At 33.5% G+C, this 23,004-nt stretch overlaps 1 protein-coding gene across 4 annotated transcripts in view; it reads left to right on the top strand.

The window, feature by feature from the left end:
• Nucleotides 1-22,612, top strand: part of ATF2 (activating transcription factor 2) — a 79,432-nt gene extending 56,820 nt beyond the window's left edge. Inside the window, exons 11-15 of one of the 4 annotated variants that reach the window (XM_007190431.3) lie at nucleotides 1,830-1,979; nucleotides 4,534-4,740; nucleotides 14,942-15,047; nucleotides 20,581-20,623; nucleotides 22,188-22,612. In XM_007190431.3, coding sequence (XP_007190493.2) covers nucleotides 1,830-1,979; nucleotides 4,534-4,740; nucleotides 14,942-15,047; nucleotides 20,581-20,623; nucleotides 22,188-22,203 — 522 coding nt within the window. In that variant the 3' untranslated portion in view covers nucleotides 22,204-22,612. Of the gene's footprint in view, nucleotides 1-1,829; nucleotides 1,980-4,533; nucleotides 4,741-5,205; nucleotides 5,280-14,941; nucleotides 15,048-19,496; nucleotides 22,114-22,187 lie in introns of those variants that run through there. The other 3 variants (XR_009009044.1, XM_007190430.2, XM_007190428.2) reach the window with 3 other exon arrangements.
• Nucleotides 22,613-23,004: the final 392 nt, after the last annotated feature.

Raw genomic sequence — 23,004 nt, 5'->3', positions numbered from 1 at the left:
GGCTTTGCCTGTTGCGGAGCACAGGCTCTAGGCATGCAGGCTTCAGTGGTTGCAGCACGTGGGCTCAGTAGTTGTGGTGCGAGGGCTCTAGGGCATGCGGGCTTCGATAGTTATGGCTTGTGGGCTCAGTAGTTGTGGCTTGCGGGTTCTAGAGCACAGGCTCAGTAGTTGTGGTGCACAGGCTTAGTTGCTCTGCGGCATGTGGGATCTGCCCGGACCAGGGATTGAACCCGTGTCCCCTGCATTGGCAGGGGGATTCTTAACCACTGTGCCACCAGGGAAGTCCTGTGCTTCAGTTTTTAAGGGATCTGGATCAATTATAGATGGTAAGAAGATATGTACAGGTGAAAATAAAGAAATTACAAATTTTCTAAATTGTTCTTAGTTGGAATAAATGAAAACAATTGTATTAGAATCATTTGGGAGACTTTTTCTAAAGCTCTTCTCTATTATCTACTCCTTTATGCTATTTCCAGGGAAAGAAAAGAGGAAAGGTTGCCAAGAATCTGTTTTTAGCATGTGATGCCAAGGCAGTTAATTGACTTCTAGGAAGTGTGGGAAGCACTGGGTAGACTGCAGCATAGTTCTTGCATCAATATTTGTAACCTCCCTCCCCACCACATATGCACCTGAGTGTGGATCTTAGGAAAATGTAATGACATCTCTCTTCACCAGATTTTGTTATAAAACTATATTTTGAGCTCAAGGGCTACTTCTGAGTTATTAAGAACAATATCATCAATAATAGTCCCAGGTCTCTCAGATCCCTGAGATCCCTTTCATTGCTAAGATACTATAATATGACTATTTTGTGCTAATTATTTCATATTTATAGATCATAACAATAAAACCACCCCAAAGATCCCATGTGCCATTTTCAAAGAAACCAATTTCTGTCCATTAGCAAATATATTTGTAGCAAATCAATGTACCAGTTGCGAAAAGGGATGCAAAGAAATAAAAGGCAATCTCTGCTCTTAAAGAGCTTACTGTCTGGTTGGGGAGATAAGACACTCATATATTTTTGCTGATAGAATAATAAGCTTTACTCAAATGGCGTTTTCTTTGTTTTGTTTTGTTTTGTTTTAAAGAAGTAGCCATAAATGTCTATAGAGCTTCATTATAACGCTAGATCTGCCATACTCTGACAGTGAGTTGGGTACAGTTCACTGGCAAAATGGAACATAGTAGAAGGGATAGACTTGGAGCTAGGTCTGCTTACTGGTGACAGGGAAGACCTAAGGGAGGCAAACCCAGCTGTGGGTTCTAGGAGGAGGTTCAGTCTGACAGTCAGTACAGGGGCCTAAAAAATGCAACAGCAGGTCATTGTCCAAGTAAGCAGTGACATCAGACCTGCAAGCAGAGATCAAATGGACTCAAATCTGAAAAAGAAGATATTTAGGTCTAAGAATCTAGGCAGAGCCTGAAAAGACTGGGATATGGGATATAGGAATGGGATAGGAGAAAATAGGTGAAACATACATTATTAACTTGTTTTGCTTATTTTAGTTGAACAAATCTAGTTATTTTCAGTCAACAGTGTTTTTTAGTTTTCACTCTTTTCTCAAAATTGATTAGGAATAGCAAAGTACAGAACCCTCTAGTAGTACTACACAAAAAAGACTCAGGCAAACTTTCCAAAGGTCCTGTTTGTCTTACTGATATTTAGGAATGCAGTGGAATATGATAAATCAAAACTAATATTAAAGCCGAATGTATTTATGTATTCCTTAACAAGTAATTTCTTTTGGTTAACCAAAGAGTATGCTGGGAGTTGGATTTGGGTGGAAAGCAGGAAACTTTTTTTTAAATTGGTGTTTGCATTTCAGAGATTAAAAGCTGCTTTGACCCAGCAACATCCTCCAGTTACCAATGGCGATACTGTCAAAGGTCATGGTAGCGGACTGGTTAGGACTCAATCAGAGGAATCTCGACCACAGTCATTACAACAGCCAGCCACATCCACTACAGAAACTCCGGTATGTGTGTTGTTTTTATCATTCAGTGCTCAGTTATCCTTAAAAAAAAAAAAAAAAAAAAAAAAACACAGTGTAACTTAAATGACTATTGCTTTGAAAAAAATTTTCTGGTAAAATTTTTATTCCAAAAGTGTATAAAAAGCCTTAGGAAAAGGTAGTTCAACGTAAAAGTATTGATACAAAAAATAAATAAGTAAAAATAATCAAGCAATTGTTACTGCTCATGGCGCCCTGTAAATGTTTCAGTGAGTGTCTGTATGTTGGTTTGACATGGCAATGTCCATCAATACTTTTTAAAGAAAACTTTTTTTCTGTTGATTGTATTCAACAAGTAATGTATATAGGTATTATATTACTAATATAAGTCAAACGATTCTTGAATTAACATTTGTGAAATACACCAAAGGAGCAGATAGGCTTAATGGCAGCTATTTATACCAGAGGCCCTTTTCACTTACCTTTAATTTGTTACTGCCCATTAAATGATTGATATTTCTGTATATCTGCAGTATATTTCTACAGTAAGCATTACTATATTTCTGTTAAATGTTTGAGCTCTATTTAGACCTTTTATCTTCTCTACTTAAAGAATATTCACATTTAAAAGTAACACTTTCCAATTAAACACAGTTACACAGCAAGTTTTAGACTGCCTACTAAGCATGGGTATTTTAGATTACTGTATTTTATCTTTGTGAAACTTAAGATAAAGTGGAATGTAGTTGTGGTTGTTGTCCACTAAGCAACTTTACTTAGGGGCCAAGAGAGAGAGGAAAAGTGAGTATGTTCTCATGTCATAATTCAGGGGTTAGCAAACTAGCTCATGAGCCGAATGCAGCTTATGGCTATTTCTTTGTACAGCCTGTAAGCTTAGTATGGCTTTTACATCTTTAAAAGTTTATTTAAAAGAAAATAAATGAATATAATTTATTTTCTTATACTAACTGTAGTTTTCCTGGATCTAGTTTTCATTTATAGCTTTATATTTTATTGTATTGGAATGAAGCTCCATGAAGGCAGGACTTTTATCTGTTTGTTCACTGCTGTATCACTAGCATAGTTCCTGTATTTTTTTCAATGAAGTGGAATGAATGAATCACTGGAAGGAGGGAGAGAAGGAGGAATATATGCTTCTACGTAGCCTCAAATCCTTGTTAGGGGTAATGATATACAAATATAACTCTGTAATAGTTTCTGCTTACAATACTTGTGATTAGCCTTTGCTGTAGTAACCAAGTTGTCAATTAAAAACAAAAAACAAAAACTGTTCTCTCCTATTCAGTAAAATTTTAAAACCTGCTATTATCAGTAAGTTAAGAGGATAAAGAAAAGAAAATATTTCAAAGTTACCATTCTTGCAGCCAGCCATAGAAAGATTTTTCTAAAAGATTAAATTGCAATTATGTAGGTAAAAGAATCTGATTTAATACTTGATCTTAATTACAATTAAAATACAGTATAAACGAAATAACCCTCACAATATTTAATGCTAGTTACTTGGAAAAGGAATGATAACTTTGATTTTTTGGAGTTTGTAGAGTGAGAACTAATTCAGGTTATTTCCCTGCAGAACTTATCTTAAGTTTTTAAGATTTTTGCTTATTGTATAGATTAAGAGAAGATAGAAGTTTTTGTTCACATCATTTTAAAATACCATTAAGTAGAGGTAAAAGACTGGTTTTTCAGGCTGCTTCTTTGGATCATGTGTCTGTGGCCACAAAGTGCTGTTTCTTTTGCACTATTTCTAAGGGTTCATATACTGTCTCCTGTATTCAAGTGTTGTGTGGCACAATTTTGGGATTTGTGAGAGGCTGGACTGTATCACTAGTGACTGAAGATTTCTTTCTCTGGCTGATCCGGCAGGGGCAGGGGGACCAATTAAAATGAAAATCTAGACTCTGTGGGATTCTACCCACCAGGAAAATGAGCATTAATAATTATAGGAACCTGACCCTTAGAAAAAGACTAACCCCAAATTTCAAAAACTTGAAGAAGAGCTGAATACACTAAAATATGTATGTACTTTCAACTCCTTAATTTTAGAGAAACCAATTTTTAAAGAAAATTTACAGATTTAATGCTATTTTTTTATTTCAAAAATAGCATAGAAAACATGGTTTCTCATAATGAATTTAAATAGGAAGTTATTTTTTATTTTAGTACCTTAATAATTATCAAAGGATTGAATAATACCACAATGTTTGCTTTAAAGTACACTTGGAAAAATACAAGATGGAAAACTACAAGATCTGTACATGATCATTTATATTGCATTTTTAATTTCTTTGTATTATTTCTATAAAAATGAAAATACTATACAAACTTTAAAGAATACATTCACTGTGATAGTGAGAATCTTGTTTTAGCAATGGTCATTTATTTCAAGGAATTTATTAAACCACAGGGTGATTTTCACATTGCTCCACAATATTGATGTATACAGTGAGACTTAGAAAATAAAATTAGTGGCTCTCACCTTTGCCACCCTTTACTGCCTGTGTTAATTTAATCACTAGGTACAAATATAAAAAACTTTCATTTGTGTCTATTATAGGCTTCTCCAGCTCACACAACTCCACAGACCCAAAATACAACTGGTCGTCGAAGAAGAGCAGCTAATGAAGATCCTGATGAAAAAAGGAGGAAGTTTCTGGAAAGAAATAGAGCAGCAGCTTCAAGATGTAGACAGAAAAGAAAAGTCTGGGTTCAATCTTTAGAAAAGAAAGCAGAAGACTTGAGTTCATTAAATGGTCAACTGCAGGTATGGTGCATATATGTAAATTGTTTTATTTATTTATTTATTTATTTTTAATAATTATGAACACACATTTTCCCTATTTTTTCCTAGTTAGCCATCCAGACATTTTAGGACACAATATTGGGTGTGTATGGAATCTGTAGTAAAGCGCAGTTTTATAAACCTATTTGAATACCGAGATGAAGTAATACAAAACTTTCAACACTGATACAGTGAAGAAATTTTTAAATATAAGTGTTTACTTGTATAGTACAAAAGTACCTAAACTATCTGGCTTAAACTTTATAAAGTTGTGATATAGAGTTCAAACAAAGAATCTCAAAATGTAAGTTATTACTGGTATTTTACTTTTCTTATTTGTTGGTTTATATCACAACTATAAAGTTGCTGCAATTTGTAGTTTCTGTTTTTAGTTCCTTTGTTCTTTGAATTATAAATTTTGTTTTGTTTTGTTTGTTTTATTTAAAGTGAATATAGTGCTCGTGAAAGGTGCCAGATTGACAGCTTTGGAAACTGAAGGACTCTAATTATCCACAGAACAGGTACAATATGGCCAGTGGCAGTAAAAATCATTTCATACTGCCCTGCCAGTGTGCCTCAGATACATTTCTTAGGAACCTTATGGGGTATAAAGGTTTAAGGCTCCTTCCTGTTCAGTCTTTGGTAAGATTTGCAATGATGGTATTGGGCAGCACTAAGTCTGTTTCCTTCCTTCTGTTTTTTCTTCCTTGTTTATTGTTGTTGTTGTTAATGTTGTGAATATTCTCAAGTAAAATCTTCTAAAATACCAATTGATGAGCATCAACTAGAAAATTGATGTTAATGAATTGTAGTTGTTATTGGTCAACCTTCTGAGCTATCCATTCCTAGTTAAAAATTAATCTTTGTGTAATCAGAATTGATGATGAGACCTGCTCTCTTCTTATATCTTTAAAGATGTTACCAGTATAAGTGTCTTGTTAAATGCTTAGGAAGAAGCTTTTTCACACCAGGCGTAGCATTTAATCTAATGTAAATTTTATAGCAAAATTTTTTCATACGTGAGGCTGACATCTTTTAAACTCTATGTTGGGGGCTTCCCTGGTGGCTCAGTGGTTAAGAATCCGCCTGCCAGTGCAGCGGACATGGGTTCAAGCCCTGGTCTGGGAAGATCCCACATGCCGCGGAGCAGCTAAGCCCATGCACCATGACTACCGAGCCTGCACTCTAGAGCCCGCGTGCCACAACTACTGAAGCCTGAGCGCCTAGAGCCCGTGCTCTGCAACAAGAGAAGCCACCGCAATGAGAAGCCTGTGCACCGCAACAAAAAGCTAGCCCCCACTCGACGCAACTAAAGTAGCCCACGTGCAGCAACGAAGACCTAATGCAGCCAAAAATAAATTTAAAAAAAAACTCTGTTGTGCTTTGAATATTGACATGTTAGCTTTAGGACAAATATAATTATCTCACAAAATTTACTTTTAACCATTTCATTTTAACCATTTAGAACAAAATTAAACATGATTTACCATATCACAGAGACTTCAACTATGTACTTGTATACTAGGATATGTTAAGAAATAATATATTATCTGACAAATGAATTCTTATTCAAGAACTATTTTCGTAATGTTTAAGAAAAAAACTTGAATTTTTTCTTCTTAAAGTGAAACAGATTATAGATACCAATTTATTTATATACTATAAATGTCTATTATTTACCAGATTTCTCTGTTAGAATATTAACTATCATCATTTAAATTTTTAAATGTCCATATTACATTAACAAAGTGATTTAGGAGGACCTATTTTTTTCTTTTCTGTTCTTAACAAAATCATTCTTCTGAATGACTCGGCTATTTTAACAGTTATGTGATTTAAAGATAGCATTCTTTGTTAGCCTCAGTTGTCTTACCCATAGAATAGAGATAATAATACTTGCTGGTCCTACTGCTGTGGGTTGTTACATACATCAGTCAAATTAGAATGTTTGCAGATATTTTTAAATATATTAATTTTAATAGGATAAATTTATCAATATTTTTCTTTGTAATTTGGCTTATTGTGCCTTTTTAAGAAGTAAAAATGTTTGAAAACTATAAAGCATTATATAAGTATATGGTATTATTTTCATGGTATTGGACTTTATTTAGGTTGGGCCAGTTTTCTGTTTTGACCCAAGGCATAGCAGTGTTAACAGCTTTTAATGAGACATTGCTATTTCTTTAATTATACTGCAGCACTGGTCACCATTATGAATAGCAGCAGTGCTTTATTATTTCAGAAAACCTTGGAAAATTCAGCATTCAAAATAAATGTAAAATTTACTTCATTGATCTCTTGCTTTTTCTACCATCCAAACTGATTAAAATATCATTATTGTAAATTGTGTTACATTTTTATATTTCCTAATTTGGGTAGAAATTTCTTGATTGAAGGAATAAAGGCAAGATTTATCACCTAGGTAAAAGTTAGTTAACACTTTAGTTTTGAAGCAAGTGTGAAACTTTTACTTTTTTTTTTTTTTTAAAAGACTATTTATTTATTTATTTGGCTGTGTCGGGTCTTAGTTGTGGCATGTGGGATCTTCGTTGTGGTATGCAGGATCTTTCCTTGCGACACACGGGCTGATCTAGTCGTGGCATGTGGGCTCCAGAGCGTGCAGGCTCAGTAGTTGCAGCACACAGGCTCTCTAGTTGTGGCACGCAGGCTCTAGAGCTTAAGTTGCTCCGTGGCATGTGGGATTTTAGTTACCTGAACAGGGATTGAACTTGCGTCCCCTGCATTGGAAAGCGGATTCTTAACCACTGGACCACCAGGGAAGTCCCAAAACTTTTAAATGGAAGTCAAATTCAAGAAATCACTAAGTTAAACTCTACAGTTGAACATAACTTTAGTTAATACCTTAAATTACAAACAGAACCAGTAAAGTCAGTATATTTTTTAAATTGAGGTATAGTTGATGTATAATATACACTTATATAAGTTTTGGTGTACACATCGTGATTCACAATTGTTAAAGGTTATACTCCATTTACACTTATATAAAATATTGGCTATATTCCTTGTGCTGTACAATATATCCTTGTAGCTTATTTATTTTATATATAGTAGTTTTTACCTCTCAATCCCCTGCCCCTATCTCTCCCCTCCCCTCTTCTCTCTCCCCTCCCCTCTTCTCTCTCCCCACTGGTAAGCTCTGTTTTTCCTCAATATCTGTTTCTTTTTTGTTATATTTACTAGTTTTGTTTTTTAGATTCCAGATAGAGGTGATATCGTACAGTATTTGTCTTTCTATAATTTATGTCACTAAGCATAAAAATCAGTATTTTTAATCATTAATAATTGAGTGATGGTGGCATCATGGTTAGATAAGAAAGTGTTCTAATTTTAGAGATGCATACCAAAATATGAAGATAGGTGAAATGATGTGTTATCAGGGATTTTTTTAAAAAATACTTTTGCAAAAAAGAAAGAGAATAAGGTCCTTCTGCATGTGTTAACCTGGAAAAATGTCGGTAATATATTATTATGGGCAAAAAGAAAGTTGCTGGAAACAGCCCAGTGTCCATCAATAGATAAATTGTGGCATATACATGCAATGGAATATTTTTCAGCCATAAAAAGGAGTGAAAGTACATGCTACAATGTGGATGAACCTCAAAACGTTATGCTTAAGTGAAAGAAGCCACACACAGTCACGAAATTATATGACTCCATTTATATGAAATATCTAGAACCAATGAATCCATAGAGACAAAATGCAAACGTAGTTTCCAGGGACTGGGGGGAGGAGGAAATAGGGAGAAACTGGTTAATGGATAAGGGGTTTTACTTTGAATGGACAGATGGAGGGTGGTGGTAACCCAACATTGCAGCTGTACTAAATGCTACTGAACTGTTCACTTTAAAATGGTTAATTCTATATTACGGAAATTTCACCTCAATAAATTAAAGTTGCATACTAAAATGTGTAACATAATTCTTTCTCATTAATGAAAGGTTTATAGTTAGATGGATAAATGTGTAGGTATGGAAGTCAGTATAGAAATGATTCTTTAAATAGAAGTAAAATTTTAAGAATGACATGTACCAGCTTGTAACAGTGATGAAGAGGGGGTTGGAAAGCATGGATGGTTTGGGAAGAAAGGGTACTTCAATTATGACTTTATTGTTTCAAGTGGATATATGATTTTTTTGGTTGTTTTTTAGTTATTTGTCATATAAAATAAAAACAGTTCTTAAAAAGTAAGTGACACATTCTAGTTTTCAGAGTATGAAGAGTTAATGTGCTTATAATAGATTCTGGAGAAAAATTTCATTTGGTCTGCCAACAGCAAAACCGTTAACTGTGAAGAACAGAATGACTTGTAAAGAAAATTGAATGTCAAAGAAATAATTAAACTCTGCTTTATGTGAAAACATTCATCAATTCTACATTTCCTTAATAATCCTTCACGTGACATACAGGCTTAGCTGATCAGTGTAGTGGGCAGTAATGACCCATGGTTGCTTATATATTATATATAATAAAAGGTTTAATGAGTGCTGAGGTGTGACTCTTCATATTTTTACCAAATATATATTAGGTTTCAAAGAAAATACTAATTATTCAACCTTATTGCCCCACTCACTGAATTTAATTATATTTTAGCTTTCTAGAGTCATTGCTTTAAAAGAGCAATTTTATCAAATTGTATTAGATACATTTATGGTCATCTAGACCAAGAATTGGATACTGTTGGTTATAAACTATTATATTTTTAAAGGTAATATATGATTTTGTCTTTTACTTGAAATGGTTTTAACCTCGTTATGTCTTTGTCTTTCAGCTATACTCATCTTGGGGGTTAGTTTTCAGTTTAGAATTTCAGCGTTTCCTTTATGAACAAAAGGCTGACTCTTCTCTTTACTAATAGGAGCTCCTTAACTATCTGTGGACAAAACTTGGAGAGTTTGTTGTGGATTTTGCTTTTAAAACTTAGGTATTGCAAAATGTGTGTGGAGTGGAAGCTCAGTAAATTAATGGAAGCATTCTTTGATAGCAGGATATGTGAGGAGTTTTCACTCATAAGTTAATAATATGGAAAAGGTTTTGCTTATTGGTCCATTGACTTAAGGGGAATGGGATCAAATCTTTTATTCCTGGTACCTAAACGATATTTTACTTTAGTATTTATCACCCGAAATAGAAAGGAATGGCAGCAGTTGGGAGATGGTATACAACATCTGTTTAATTCCTGAAAAAAAATAGAACTGTTTTCCTTTTCCCCCCTGAGTTTTTCACTATATTCTAGAGGGGGAAAGGGTAATAGTGATGCCACCTCTACCTCATGCATTTTATTCTGAGTACTTCTTTTTACTAGCCTTTACTAAAATCTTCCCAAGCCTTTACTTCCCCATCTGTCAAACTCATAGAATAAGTACTATTTTGAAGATCAAATGAGAGAGGTAATAGAAAAGTATGTTGTAACTACACTGTGCAAATGCTACTTATTATTCATTCTGTTGTTAAGCATCTATTGTGTGCAGGGCATGTTATTAGACACAGGGTAGAACAGTGAAAAAAGACATTGTCCTTAACACTTGCAGAATTTGTGGTCTGGCAGAGAAGACAGATGTGAAACAAGTAATTAAACTATGAGAATAGGAAAAGAGTCATTCCCATTCATTTTGCAGAATATTTGCAAAATATTATGAACTCTGTCACCTTTTTTTCTATTGTTGAAGATAAAAATTAAAGAACTATTTTGTTTTCAGGTATAAGGTTTTGCATCCATGACAACCCTTAAAACTTGTGGTGGGAAGTTAAGATACTTAATCATTGATTTTTGTGAAGACTGGCTTATCTTTAGCAATGAGAAATTCCCCAAAGAAGAAACTATCCAATATTATTTCTTTAATTTGGGGGGTAGTAGCTGAACTAGGAAGTCAAAGATCATGAATTTATGGAGTACCTGGTCATCAATCTATGGCCAGATATCAGTGAAAAATTTTGACTGATTAATCAATTGGCTATCCTGTCATTATTTCATCAGGCTGATCTGTTTCAGACAGACTTAAAAAAAATCTATTATTTGTTCATCAGTATGTAAGTAACCTTTGAATAGATACAAATAGAGTAGAGCAATGGTATAGACAGTGCCAAAATAATTACATTTTCTTTTAGACCATAATAATAATTTTCTTCAGCATCTACTTTATCTTACCAAATACACTTTACTTTGACAAAAATATCAGTAATTGCTCACATTTGAATGGGACTTCAATGTTTTCCAAATGTTTCCATGTCTCTTATTTCACTTCATCTTCAGAATGATCCAGGAAGACAGTTAACATATTCTGCAAATATACTAAATAACAAACTAACCAGAAAGGCTTTGGAGGCTAAATCCAATTATAATCCAATCTAAAATAATCCACAGATAGTAGAGGTATAAATATTTCTTTTTTCATTTAATATTAAATCTGTTTATGGCTTAACATGTATCCCCTCCAGATTCACTTTGGCTTAAGCAAACTGGTTTTATATATTTATATAAATACAAATATATAGATAGGTAGATAGATAGATAGATAGATGTGGTCTGTTACGGCTTTCTTTTTTTTTTTTCATTCTGAGGTCTCTCCATAGGATCTTCAGGACTCTTCTCATTATATGTATGTAGGCTCTTGTCTCTGATTCTACCTGCCTTCTGATCTTTCTTTGTCAAAACATTTCAGAATTAAAGTCATGATTTATGCAACTACCTTATCTAAATATTGTCTATCTTTATGTTTAAGTCCTTTCCTTTATACATATGGGTATGAGACTATAATTCTTGAATGTTTGGATTAATTTGTTGAATTTTGCTACATTTATCAAATGATTTTAAAAATGCTGACCGGGCTTTGGCAAACTCTTATAATTCTGCCTAATGTAAAGGTTATATACCATAATGAGCCTCCTATTTTCAGCCTCTGCTTGACCTGATCTTGACCACAAGCTTATGCTCACACTTAGGGCTCTACAGCTCAACTAAATCCACTTCCTTCAAGGTTTGGCCTTCTCTTATTCCTAATCAGCACTCCACCTGTGTGCTTTGCAGTATTTCTCACAGTCCCAGTTCTTTGCTAGCAACCATGTCCCATTTGCTGCTTTCAGTCTAGTGCTTGATACCAGTTTTTAAAGAAATTGAATATTAGGATACAATAATAATACAAACTATTGATTTAATTTAACCTTTCAATCAAAAATCACTTGAGCTTCAGGATTACCATTAGGAAAATCTCTTACCATTGTAAAACATTTTAGATCAGGATGATGTAAAAAATTAGACTAAATCTGTATTGAGCATAGCTTGAGTTTGTTGAGGGTTTTTTTCTTACAATTTCTGTCATTTAAAAGGTGTAGGGGGAAAATTGGGTTATTTGAATTTTGGATGAAGAATAGCATACTTGTGTACTGTTATCACTTAGGTATATATAAATTACAATGTTCAAACGGTTTTATTTTTAATTTCCTCCTCTCTTCCAGTTTTTTTCTTTCCCCAAGTTGTTTGCTCTGTTAAGTGTGACTCCAATTAAATTCAGTTAACACAAATATTAGTAAGTTGTTGTAACAGGAATCAAATACCTTACCTCTGAAGTCCTTAATGTTCATTACCCATTGTTAGCTAGGGGCATCTTTAGTTTCTTCACTTGTCAATGGACCAGGTCGTCTAATTAGATGAACAACCAAAATACCACCAACTGTTAAGTTTGAATATAGAAACTGATATTCCATCCATCAGTTTCAAACCTGTCATTTAAAGAGAGATTTTGAATGTATATATTTAATTTTGAGTGCATAGGAATATTGTTTTATTGGATAATCCCCAGAATTATTTAAATCAACTATTTTGTATCAGATTATCAACTTGTAACTGCTCAGGAATTTTATCTAATGCAGCATTTTGTTTCATAATATGGTTTATGATGAATGTCCATATAGAGTATTTAGTTGAGAAGGCATTTGTGATTTTTAAAATTCTGTAATTGAGGTGATGCTATTAAACATGCCAGTTTTCATTTTCTGACTGAGAAAACTAACAGTGTGACTATGTTGGTGAGGTTGTTGGGAATAAATAATGAAATTAGGACCCCTGACCAGTCTTATATTATTTAAGCTATTTCAGTTCACCTTCTTTGGTGTTTTTTACCCCCTGGAAATAGATTTTAGAGAAGACCATGGTAATTCTGTGTACTCAGTCTATGCCAGGCTGTGGGCTGTGCTCTGGGGATACAAAAGGCAAGATAATCCCTGCCCTTGAGAAACCTCAATCTGGCAGAGGTGCCAAATAAGTAAACTAAAAATTACAATCCAGTGTGATAAGTACTATGTAAATACACACATACAAACACACATACATACATACATGTATATATGGCTGTGGGAGCACAGAAATTGACACCTAACTTTTCCTATGCATATTTATATTGTACTGAGTTGACGCTTAAAGATGAGTGAAATAATTAGCAAGGCAAAAAGAAAAGGTTTTCTAGATGGAAGCAACAGTATATATTTAGTTAGCCATATGAAATTTCTATTTTTATAGGTCAAAATGATTAAATATTATTTAATAGGTTCAAACTAATGAGAAGGGTGGTCACAGGTACCAGATTATAAAAGATTGTGTATTCTTGACTAAAAATACATATCCAGCCCTATTTCATATTATAAAAATTAATGAGAGAAACTTGTAGACGTGAGTCTCAAAATCAAGCTGACACAGCAGAGAGAGAAAGAAACTTTTTTTTAGATAATATATGTTGGATTATTCATAATATGGGTTCCCATAAATAGTGTCATTAATAAAGAGCTATAATTAGTGGTATTGACACTAATGACTTCAGTATTCCATAGAAATTAGTTTTCTAAATAACAGCTTGTTTTTTAAAGCAAACTTTTAACCTTTTCTTTTTGTACTTTAATCACTATACACCCATTTTTGTCTCAAATACAATATTCTAAACATAATTTAACCTTTTTATGAATGGCTCAGAGTTCTTGTAAGCATCAAGAACAAGCATTTGTTCTGTGCTTGAATACAGTGTTACAGTTTATTGTTATTGGCGTGTGAGGAACTATTTGACCGGACAGACTTGCCTTTGGATTGCTTAACTTTTATTCTTTTGACTTGTATGTTTCTGTCATTGATCACTTAAGGAGGCATAATGAGTCTAATCTACAAAAGTATTTTACCTTCAGCTTTCTGGTTAAGAGACTGAGGGATGGAAAAAGAAGTGCTTGAGTTTTTATGTACACCTTTTTGCTGTATTTCTTCATTTAAGTTTTGGGTTCATGGATAAAATGTAAATGGTTAATGTAAGTCCAAATAAGTAGAGGTGTTTGTAAGTTAAGATTTTTTCATGTTACCAATTTATTAAATTCATATTATTTCTAACTCTTGAGTATTGGTAATTATCACTAATTTATGTGTTAATATTTGGGGGTGACCCAAAGGAATTAATTGGACTCTCTCAATTTGGAACTTTTACATAGAATCTATCAGATTAATGCATCCAAAACAAAGACTGAACTGCTCATTCTGTAATAAGGAGTGGGACAGATCACCATTGATTTATCAGATTTAAATTTAGATGTGTACAAATGGCTTAGGTCAAAGGCAATTAAGCCATTTCTACATTACATCTGCTTTCACTGGTTCCGTGTCCAACACAATGCCTTGCGATGCATTTTAGGTATCCATGATTCTTTGGTTATTTTTGTTTTCCCCTGTGGAGCTTTTCCTAGTTTCTAGAAAACTGCTTAATTTAGTTTCCAGGACAAATTTTTTTACTTCCAAGTGAATATAGACTCAGTGAAATTTTATCCTGACTCCCCTGATACTTCTAATTGTTCAAATAATCAAAAAGAGCATGTAACATGTAAAAAATACCTTTGATAGGTAACCTGTAGTATATAAGCAGTCACAAGGCAAATGATAATGTAAAAAATAACTTTGAAATATGCTATCCAGTTGTGGTGTTATTTAAATATTTATGTAAGTTGCAGGTTCTATATAAATACTAAAATATAAAAGCTAATGTGTAATGATTAAACATATTTAAGCAGCATATTTTGTTTATTCCTTGGTGTTCTTTTAAAGATGTCCGATTTTCATATCTTAATCTTCACTTGTTTTAAACAGTAAAAAATGTTTAGTCTGATGCTGGTAAGGTACATAAGTTGTTTCTTCCCCAGAGTGAAGTCACCCTGCTGAGAAATGAAGTGGCACAGCTGAAACAGCTTCTTCTGGCTCATAAAGATTGCCCTGTAACCGCCATGCAGAAGAAATCTGGCTATCATAGTGAGTAATGTTCCATTACCTATAGCCTTAGGCTACATCAGTGAAATACTGCCAGAGTGAACCAAGCTACCATTAAAAAAGTGGAGACTGCAGTTCTGATATTTAATGTTAAATATCAGAAGTTCTGCAAGTTTATTATGGAATGGGGGATATACTTCTTAGAATATAGAGTTTTTTAATTTTCCTACTTCTAGCTTTTTTCTAGAGATTACTATAAATAAAATGGGTTGGTTAATAATTTATAGTGTAAGTACTGATGATATTTTGTTTATATTCTCAGAGTAATACTTTTCTTGTACTGACATAGTGAAACACTACTTCTTTTCTAGCCTCCGTTTAGTAATTTTTTTTGTCTTCACTTAATCTGTAACAGATCCTATTGTTACGTATGAGATCCTATTGTTCTTTCTTAGATATCAGCATTGTGCAGTTTTATTGTTCTGAATCTTTAGATTGAGTCTTCTAGTTAGTCATAAAAATGCTAAAATAGAACAGTATTTAAATTATCTGCTTGTAAGTTTCCTTTTAAATATTTACCTTCAAAATGAGATTCTTCTGTTTTCAGCATTTTAGAAGTTAATTGTGCTTTTCCTTCTTGTAATGTCCTTTTTTGATAAGGTGCACAATGTTGGAACCAGCTGTTACTCTTGAATAAATGGCCAATTTTGTCCATCGTACACAAATTTGTAACAAATAACAGAGCTGGGAATGCATTAGGCAACATTCATAATATATAACCCACAGCTTTCATTTTTATGATTTAGTGATATTTCAGGATATTTGTAAATGTGAAAATTGTTTCAACCATATGTATCCACTTCGTTTTAATTTGCCAGTGTCAGTAATTCAAAAGAAACATTTTGTATTGGATGCAAACAGTTCCTCAGGTGCTCAGGATAAAACTTAATGGCCACCATCTTTACTTGTAGTCATTGTAAGCAGTTTCATCAGAATGGGCAATATTTTTTAATTTAAAAGATTCAGTAGATTTAGCAACTCTCTGTTGCCATATATATTTAGAACATTGATTTTTGTCAGTTTTGCGCAAATAAATCTCAGTCCTTTGGTATCTAGTCATTTTGACAGGATTGTGAAACACATTGTGGAGTAAATTGGAACCATATAGAAATATGTTTGGGGTTTGTATTAACAATGATTGCTGCAGGGATGAGGCCATTATGGCTCCCATCTGACTTAACAACATAATTTCCTTTAGAAGTTACTGAGTTCAGCATTATGCATACATGATTTTCTTAACAAGAGAGCTCTCTTGAATTTTGATAGTTCAGAAAGAAATATACAAGTGAGTCTATAAAATTAGAAGGAAAATTAACTCTTAAATTGCATTCGGTTCAAAATTATCTTCAATTTTTTAATCTTAGTTAATTTATTGGATAACCCCAACAGTTTTACCCCCGTTATCCAGGCAGTATATGCTCAGCAAATATAAGCCAATTTTTTATTTTAAGCAATAAAGATATTTTTAAGTGTATATATGTATGGTTTTATATGCTATATCCTCAAATTGACTGAAAACCTAGATTAATAAGTTTTTAGTGAAGGTATATGAGGTTGTGAAAATGTAAGAAATGAATAAGACATTTTTGGGTTTGGGAACAGTTCCTATCTTTTATCCTGTCCAGTTATCTAGATAATCAAATTGACTGAGGTAAGTATAGTTCTTGCATAAAATTAGTTCTCTTTAGCTCTTGGGAGATAATTGGATTTTGTAGAAATTTCAAAATTTCTATTTTCAAATTTGAAGTCTTTGGGAAAAAATCTGACTTCTCTGTTGTTTTAATAGTCAAGGTAAATACAAAGATTGTTTAAGTAAATGTTTAAATCTTGGAGAAAATGTGGAGAAATGCACAAATACCTAACACTATTCATCACATTGTAGCACATAGCAGTTGCTAATAGTGGTGAGCTATAATACTAGTTAACTCAAAACACTGTATATAGAAAACTAAGGTTTAGTAGAAATTAAGGAATATTACAAAATCTTGCAGGTAAAGGTGACAGTATAAAGTCACACAGTCATAGGGTCTCTTTTTTAACACTGGGAAGTCCCACATCCTAGGAAACCCCTCAGTCATGGGAAAACCGTGACAGTTGTTGACCTTAAGGGTCAAATAGTATATAAAATGAGAATGAAAATATGAAAACATTTTTAATGTTTGGGTTCCTTGAAGAATAAAACATAAGAGTAATCTTATTGCCATTAATTCATATTCTGTAGATCTCTGGGCATAATTAACATTGTATTATAGTTGTTTCTGTAATCATAAGTGGGAAGAAAAGCTTATTGGGCCCTAAATTGTGAGCTTATATTTTCATTAATGAAAACATGTATAAACATTGGTGGAACTTCAGAGAGAGTGAATTGTCAAACAGCTGGTTTCTTTTAAGTAGGGCCGAAAATGACTCTGTGAGTGCAGTAAGATCTCTTGTATCTTTCTAGAGCTTGTGATTATATTAGTAATTTTTCTCCCCTTACCATCTAGAACTCGACATAGGTGCAGCTGTATCACATTATAAAGGTATTTTATACATAAAATTTATAGTTACATAATTTATAAGTGAGTACCTGCTTCTTTGTACAGCCTAAAGATTTCTTTTACCGAATTCTGAAAGCCTGGAGGTAGATAAGCACTTGTCCCTTACAACTTACTGTTTCATTTTGAGTCATCGCCTCCACAATATATTTACATTCCCTTATACCACTCATCACAGATCAGCCTCTTTATTTCTGAAAGCTGTTATATCCCTAGAACGTAACATTGAGAGAAAGAACATTTTGTTGTCATGTTCAATAGTGGTGAAATAGAGGGCTTTTTACTGTTCTCTCTAGTTAAACTGTCATTTGCCAGTGTTTTCTGTGAATGCATAACAATTGTATTGGCTATATAACTGAATTGTAAATAGTTTATAACATTCATTATTGCTTGATCAGAACAGTATCCTTTCTGCTTTATATAATTTTAAAAAGGATTACTGATTGTGCTTTTTTTTTTCTTTTTTTTTTTTTTACTGTATCTTGAGGTCAGATTTTTATCCAGTGGTGTAGTTTTGCATTTAAAGCAGATTTATAGAGAGGGTGAGATTCTATCACATTAAAATTCTGTAAGAGCTACTATATTTCAGAAAACCCTCAAAATGAAGAATTTTATTTGAACTAAAGTTGTACTTGCCAGATTCCTCCCCCTCTATCTTCTACATTACAAATCATGGGGTAAGTCCTACTTCATGGGGTCCACAGACTTTTAATAATTGACTTTCAGAATGAGCACCTGGCCATCAGTAAGCAGGCCAGTATGTATTGTCAGATTTGATAGAAAGCCAGCTTATTATCACTTCTAAACACTAAATAAAAATTATTTTAGAGTGTTCAGAAAGAAACAAAGCTAAACAGTACTGTTTAGGGATATATACCTATTTGGTAAAGCTTCAAAGAAAAAACAAGGGAATGGTAAAAGAAATACATATCAGAATGGTGACTGCCTTTGGTGAAGAGAGGAGCCTCCAAGAAGCACGAGTGTTACTAGCAATTTTCTCTTTAAGTTGGGGGCTGGGTTCACAGGTGTTCATGCTATCATTGTGTCTCATAACTTGCATACTCCATAATTATTTGTGTGTGTTGTACTTATCAGATTTTTCACTAAATGAAATTATTGGATTCTCTTCCATTAAAATAAGAAAGTTGTAGAAGATTTGTTGTTAAAGCCTAAAAAATGGTAGATATATTTTCATAAATATTTAGAATGCCCTTTCCTGAATATCTTTTCAATTACAGTGTCTTGAGTTTTATATGGATTTTTATTTGAATCTCAATTAATTCATGCAACTATAACAGCTGGTGGCATTTAGATTCTAAATATTGCTTATTCTCATGTGTATGCATCATTAGAATCAGGTGTTATAATCATCCATTGCTGCCTTAGATGGAAAGTCAGCCAGAATAAAAATAGTTCTGCAGAGGGAATTATTTGAAGATATAATTTGTATGTTAGAATTCATTTTGTTTATGCATATGGTTATAAATTTTTTAATCTTTTAATAAGAATGGCATGTAGGCAGACAGACTGGTTTTGTTAAATGTGTTGCTGGGGTAAGTATTTGACTATATCTATAAGAGACCTATCTCCCAAATTCCTACCCAATTTTCTTCCTTAACACTATTTAGCAAATAATTCTTCAGCTCTCTTTTATGTGGCACTGGGCATTGAGGTGTTTCCATGTGCATGCTTGTGCCTTGTTAAGCCTGTTACAGGCAAAATTGCCTACCTCATGACTTATAGCCACCTTTCAATTACTCAATTTCAGTCATACCAACTTCTCTAAACTGATTCCGTAAAATGCCATCTAACTTTTTATTCTGTGCATTGACTCAACCTGATAAATTCTTACAACTATTTTAAGAAACTGAGTAGTTTCCTTTTTTCCACTCAGCTGCTGATAAAGATGATAGTTCAGAAGACCTGTCAGTGCCGAGTAGCCCACATACTGAAGCTATACAGCATAGTTCTGTCAGCACATCCAATGGAGTCAGTTCAACTTCCAAGGCAGAAGCTGTAGCCACTTCAGTCCTCACGCAGATGGCGGACCAGAGTACAGAGCCTGCGCTCTCACAGATTGTCATGGCTCCTTCCTCCCAGTCACAGCCCTCAGGAAGTTGATTAAAAACCTCAGTGCAGCAGTTTTAGATACTCATTAGTGACTTCAAAGGGAAATCAAGGAAAGACCAGTTTCCATTTATGCGAAGTCTGTGGTTGTAAATTTTTTTTTTTACTTGAAATTAAATTTGGCTCTAAAGTTGGTGTAGCAGCAGTTGATGATCAGACTGAACAACAACAGTTTTTAGTCTCTGGAAAAAGACTGATTTTGCTTTTTTTATAAATATTGTTAGATTTATTAATTTTTCTGTGCTCAATGTGTAAATTGTATTATAATTCATTGTGGTTTATTTCACTTTTAATTTTGTGGTGTTTTAATAAATGGGGGTGTTACTGAATCTCTCTTCCCACTTCCATTTCTTTTGACCACCTCTTAACCCTCAACTGTGATGGTAGTATTGTTATATCATTTATACCAAAGTTCTGCATAGTCCCTATTGACTTTGTAGTGTTAACAAGGTCATAAAGCACTAGCAAGAGAAATATAGAAATTTGCTTTTAATCTTTTTGCCTTTTATTTTGCACATTATGCAAAAGGAAGAACATTTTCGAACACTTTTTAAGTGAGTGAAACATGGGAAAAAAGACATACAGTGCTTTTATGCACACTTAAACTAAATGAAGATCAGTAACAGTGCGTTTTCTTTTTTTTTTTTAAGATTTTAAGTAGGCATGAATTTTGGAATCCTTTATCATTTCAAAAATGACTATTTTTTAAGGCTTAAATTCAGTATTTTAAACCCTATGTTTTGAGACTAACAAAATATGAAATTATATAATGTACAATACAGGGTTATCAGGTATCTAATAATTTTTTGAAATTAGTTTTTGGTTTTGTTTTATTTTGTTTTGTTTTGCAGATTTCAGGTTTCAAACTGAGAAGTTTATGCATAATCAAGTAAGGTATGGTTGCCAGAAAAGCCTAAAAATTACTACTTAGAAAATTTAAGACTGTTTACCCCCATTGTCTTGTACTTGCAAGCTAACTTGTACTTATTCTTGTGAAAGCACTGTCATCTTTTAGTAGCGAATTTTGATAACGTTTCTCGTGGGAAAAAAAATCAGTATCTATCTTTAGAACAATGTAATTATAATATGGGAAACAAGAGTGAGTGAGAGTGAGAGAGAGAGTGTGTGTGTGTGTGTTGTGTGTGTATGTGTGTGTGTGTGTGTCTTTCAATAGTTTATGCCAGCAATCTTTGCTTGAATGTTTAACGATGCCTTCAGTGTGATGCTGGCCAATAGGTGATTGATTGCAATTTAAGATGTCGTTACTGTGCAGGCTTGGATAACTAACATTCCATGATGTAGTTTGTTTCTGATGAGATGATTGTAGGTACACTTTTCTCATTATCCAGTCATCTGTGGGATACTGAGTTTTCTAATGTGCCATTATCTATTTTTATTCTACAGTTATGTTCAAAATACAGTACAATATTTTAAAATAGACAAAATTGTTAAAAAATAAAAATGTAGTAGACGTGTGTAAGAAAACTTTGTAAAATAGTTATGAGTCCTCCCCAGTAGCAACTTCTGGCATTCGAGCAGGATTCCATTATGTAAATATCTGTAATGCATTTATAATAAGTTGTGTAGTTCGTTCTGCATCCATACTACACTGTTTGCTAAAGTCTCAGTGCCATCTCCTAATGAGACTGACATTTAAAAACCGGTATGGAATATCCTTGGTAATTCAAGGAAATACTCCAGCTGCCTAAGTTCCAAACTGGGAAACATTCAGATTATACAAATGACATTTCAGGACTTTTAAGTATGAAGATAATAGGAATTTTATTGTTTGGCTTATTAAAAATGATACCATTTTTGGTTGATAATTCTACTTCTAAAATTTTTTTTATTTTTAACTGATTTTATAATTTTCCAGTAATCAATTTCTAATCATGATTTTGCCATAGTTATGCTAAGGAGTTGATCTCAAAGGCACAAAATATGAATTCTGCAAGAAGGCTGTTTTTTATTGTAGTTTGAATGGGTTAGGAAAAGCCTCCATTTTTCACTCTCCTGGGTCATTCAGTGCATTTTTCTTAAATTTTATTATTTATGCAAGTTAAAAGTTCTTTGGTAACAGGAATTCTTGCAACTGTAAAATAAAACTACATAGATGTAAGAAGTCATGTAAACAGTTAATGAGCTTATTACCAAGGTTAGCAAAACTTTCATTGTAAATCAATCAATCAGTCTGTACTCAGCAAATAAAAATCATTATTAGTTGTATAAACACAAATTCCATTTTGACTTTCAGGATGTCACACTACTTCTGTACCTAGCATTTTGAGTCCTTATATTTGCAATGTTACACAAACTGTACTATTTTCTTTTATGTGCAGTTTGCATGAGTAAACCATCAGAGAATAAATTCTATCTTTAAATTATGTTCATAATTTGCTTGTTCTTACCTATCCTTCATAAGGTAACATCACCTGATAATGATGTTTTTCTCCTTCAGGGTGTTTATTACCTGAGAAGAACCTGATATTCTTTCTATTTCTGTGATAAAATTCATTCCTTCTCAAAGAAGAAAGACCTTTCAGCTGCAAGGGTGTTCGGGCCTCTTTCCTCTTCTCTGAATTCACTTTAAGCCTCGTTCATACAAAATGAACCTTTAATTTATGTCTCCAGCCCAGAAGATTGCCTGAGCCACACACAGAGCCACATACGGATGCACCCGCCTTGGGTTTATCTTAGTGACTGCCTGACAAAACATAAACAGTATCTTCAATACTGAACTCTAATCTTCCCTCACCCTACCTTCAAACACATTGCTCCCATAATGTTTCATAAATCAATCAGTTGATTAAAACTCTATCCTTCCAGTTGCTTAAATCAACAACCTTGATTCCTCTCTTTTCTCACGACCCGCATCCAACACATTGGGAAATACTGTTTGCTTTACCTTCAGAGTAATACAGAATTCAGCCACTCCTCACCATTTCCAGTGCTGTCACCCTGATCTGTGCCCTCATCGTTCCTCACCCAGATCCGTCTCCTTTCTTCCACCCTGCCTACTACAGCCCATCCTCAACACAGCAGCTAGAGTGAAGCTTTTCAAACAAACACGTATCAGGTTATGGCACTCCTCTGCTCCGAATTCTAGAGTGGCTCCTCATTGCATTCAGAGCTGGAGTCATTACAGTGGCCTACAGGATGATCTGTTCCCCCATCCACATCTCTGACCTCATCTTCTATCAATCACGTTGTTTTATGCAGTGAATATTTGAGCACTACTAGGTGTCTGTCAGTTTTTGTTCTAGGCACTTGGAATA

This window comes from Balaenoptera acutorostrata, chromosome 8 (assembly GCF_949987535.1).
Source record: "Balaenoptera acutorostrata chromosome 8, mBalAcu1.1, whole genome shotgun sequence".
NCBI classification, from domain to species: Eukaryota; Metazoa; Chordata; class Mammalia; order Artiodactyla; family Balaenopteridae; genus Balaenoptera; species Balaenoptera acutorostrata.
The sequence above is the reverse complement of the archived record's forward strand: the minus strand, read 5'-3'. Positions and strand labels throughout refer to the sequence as shown.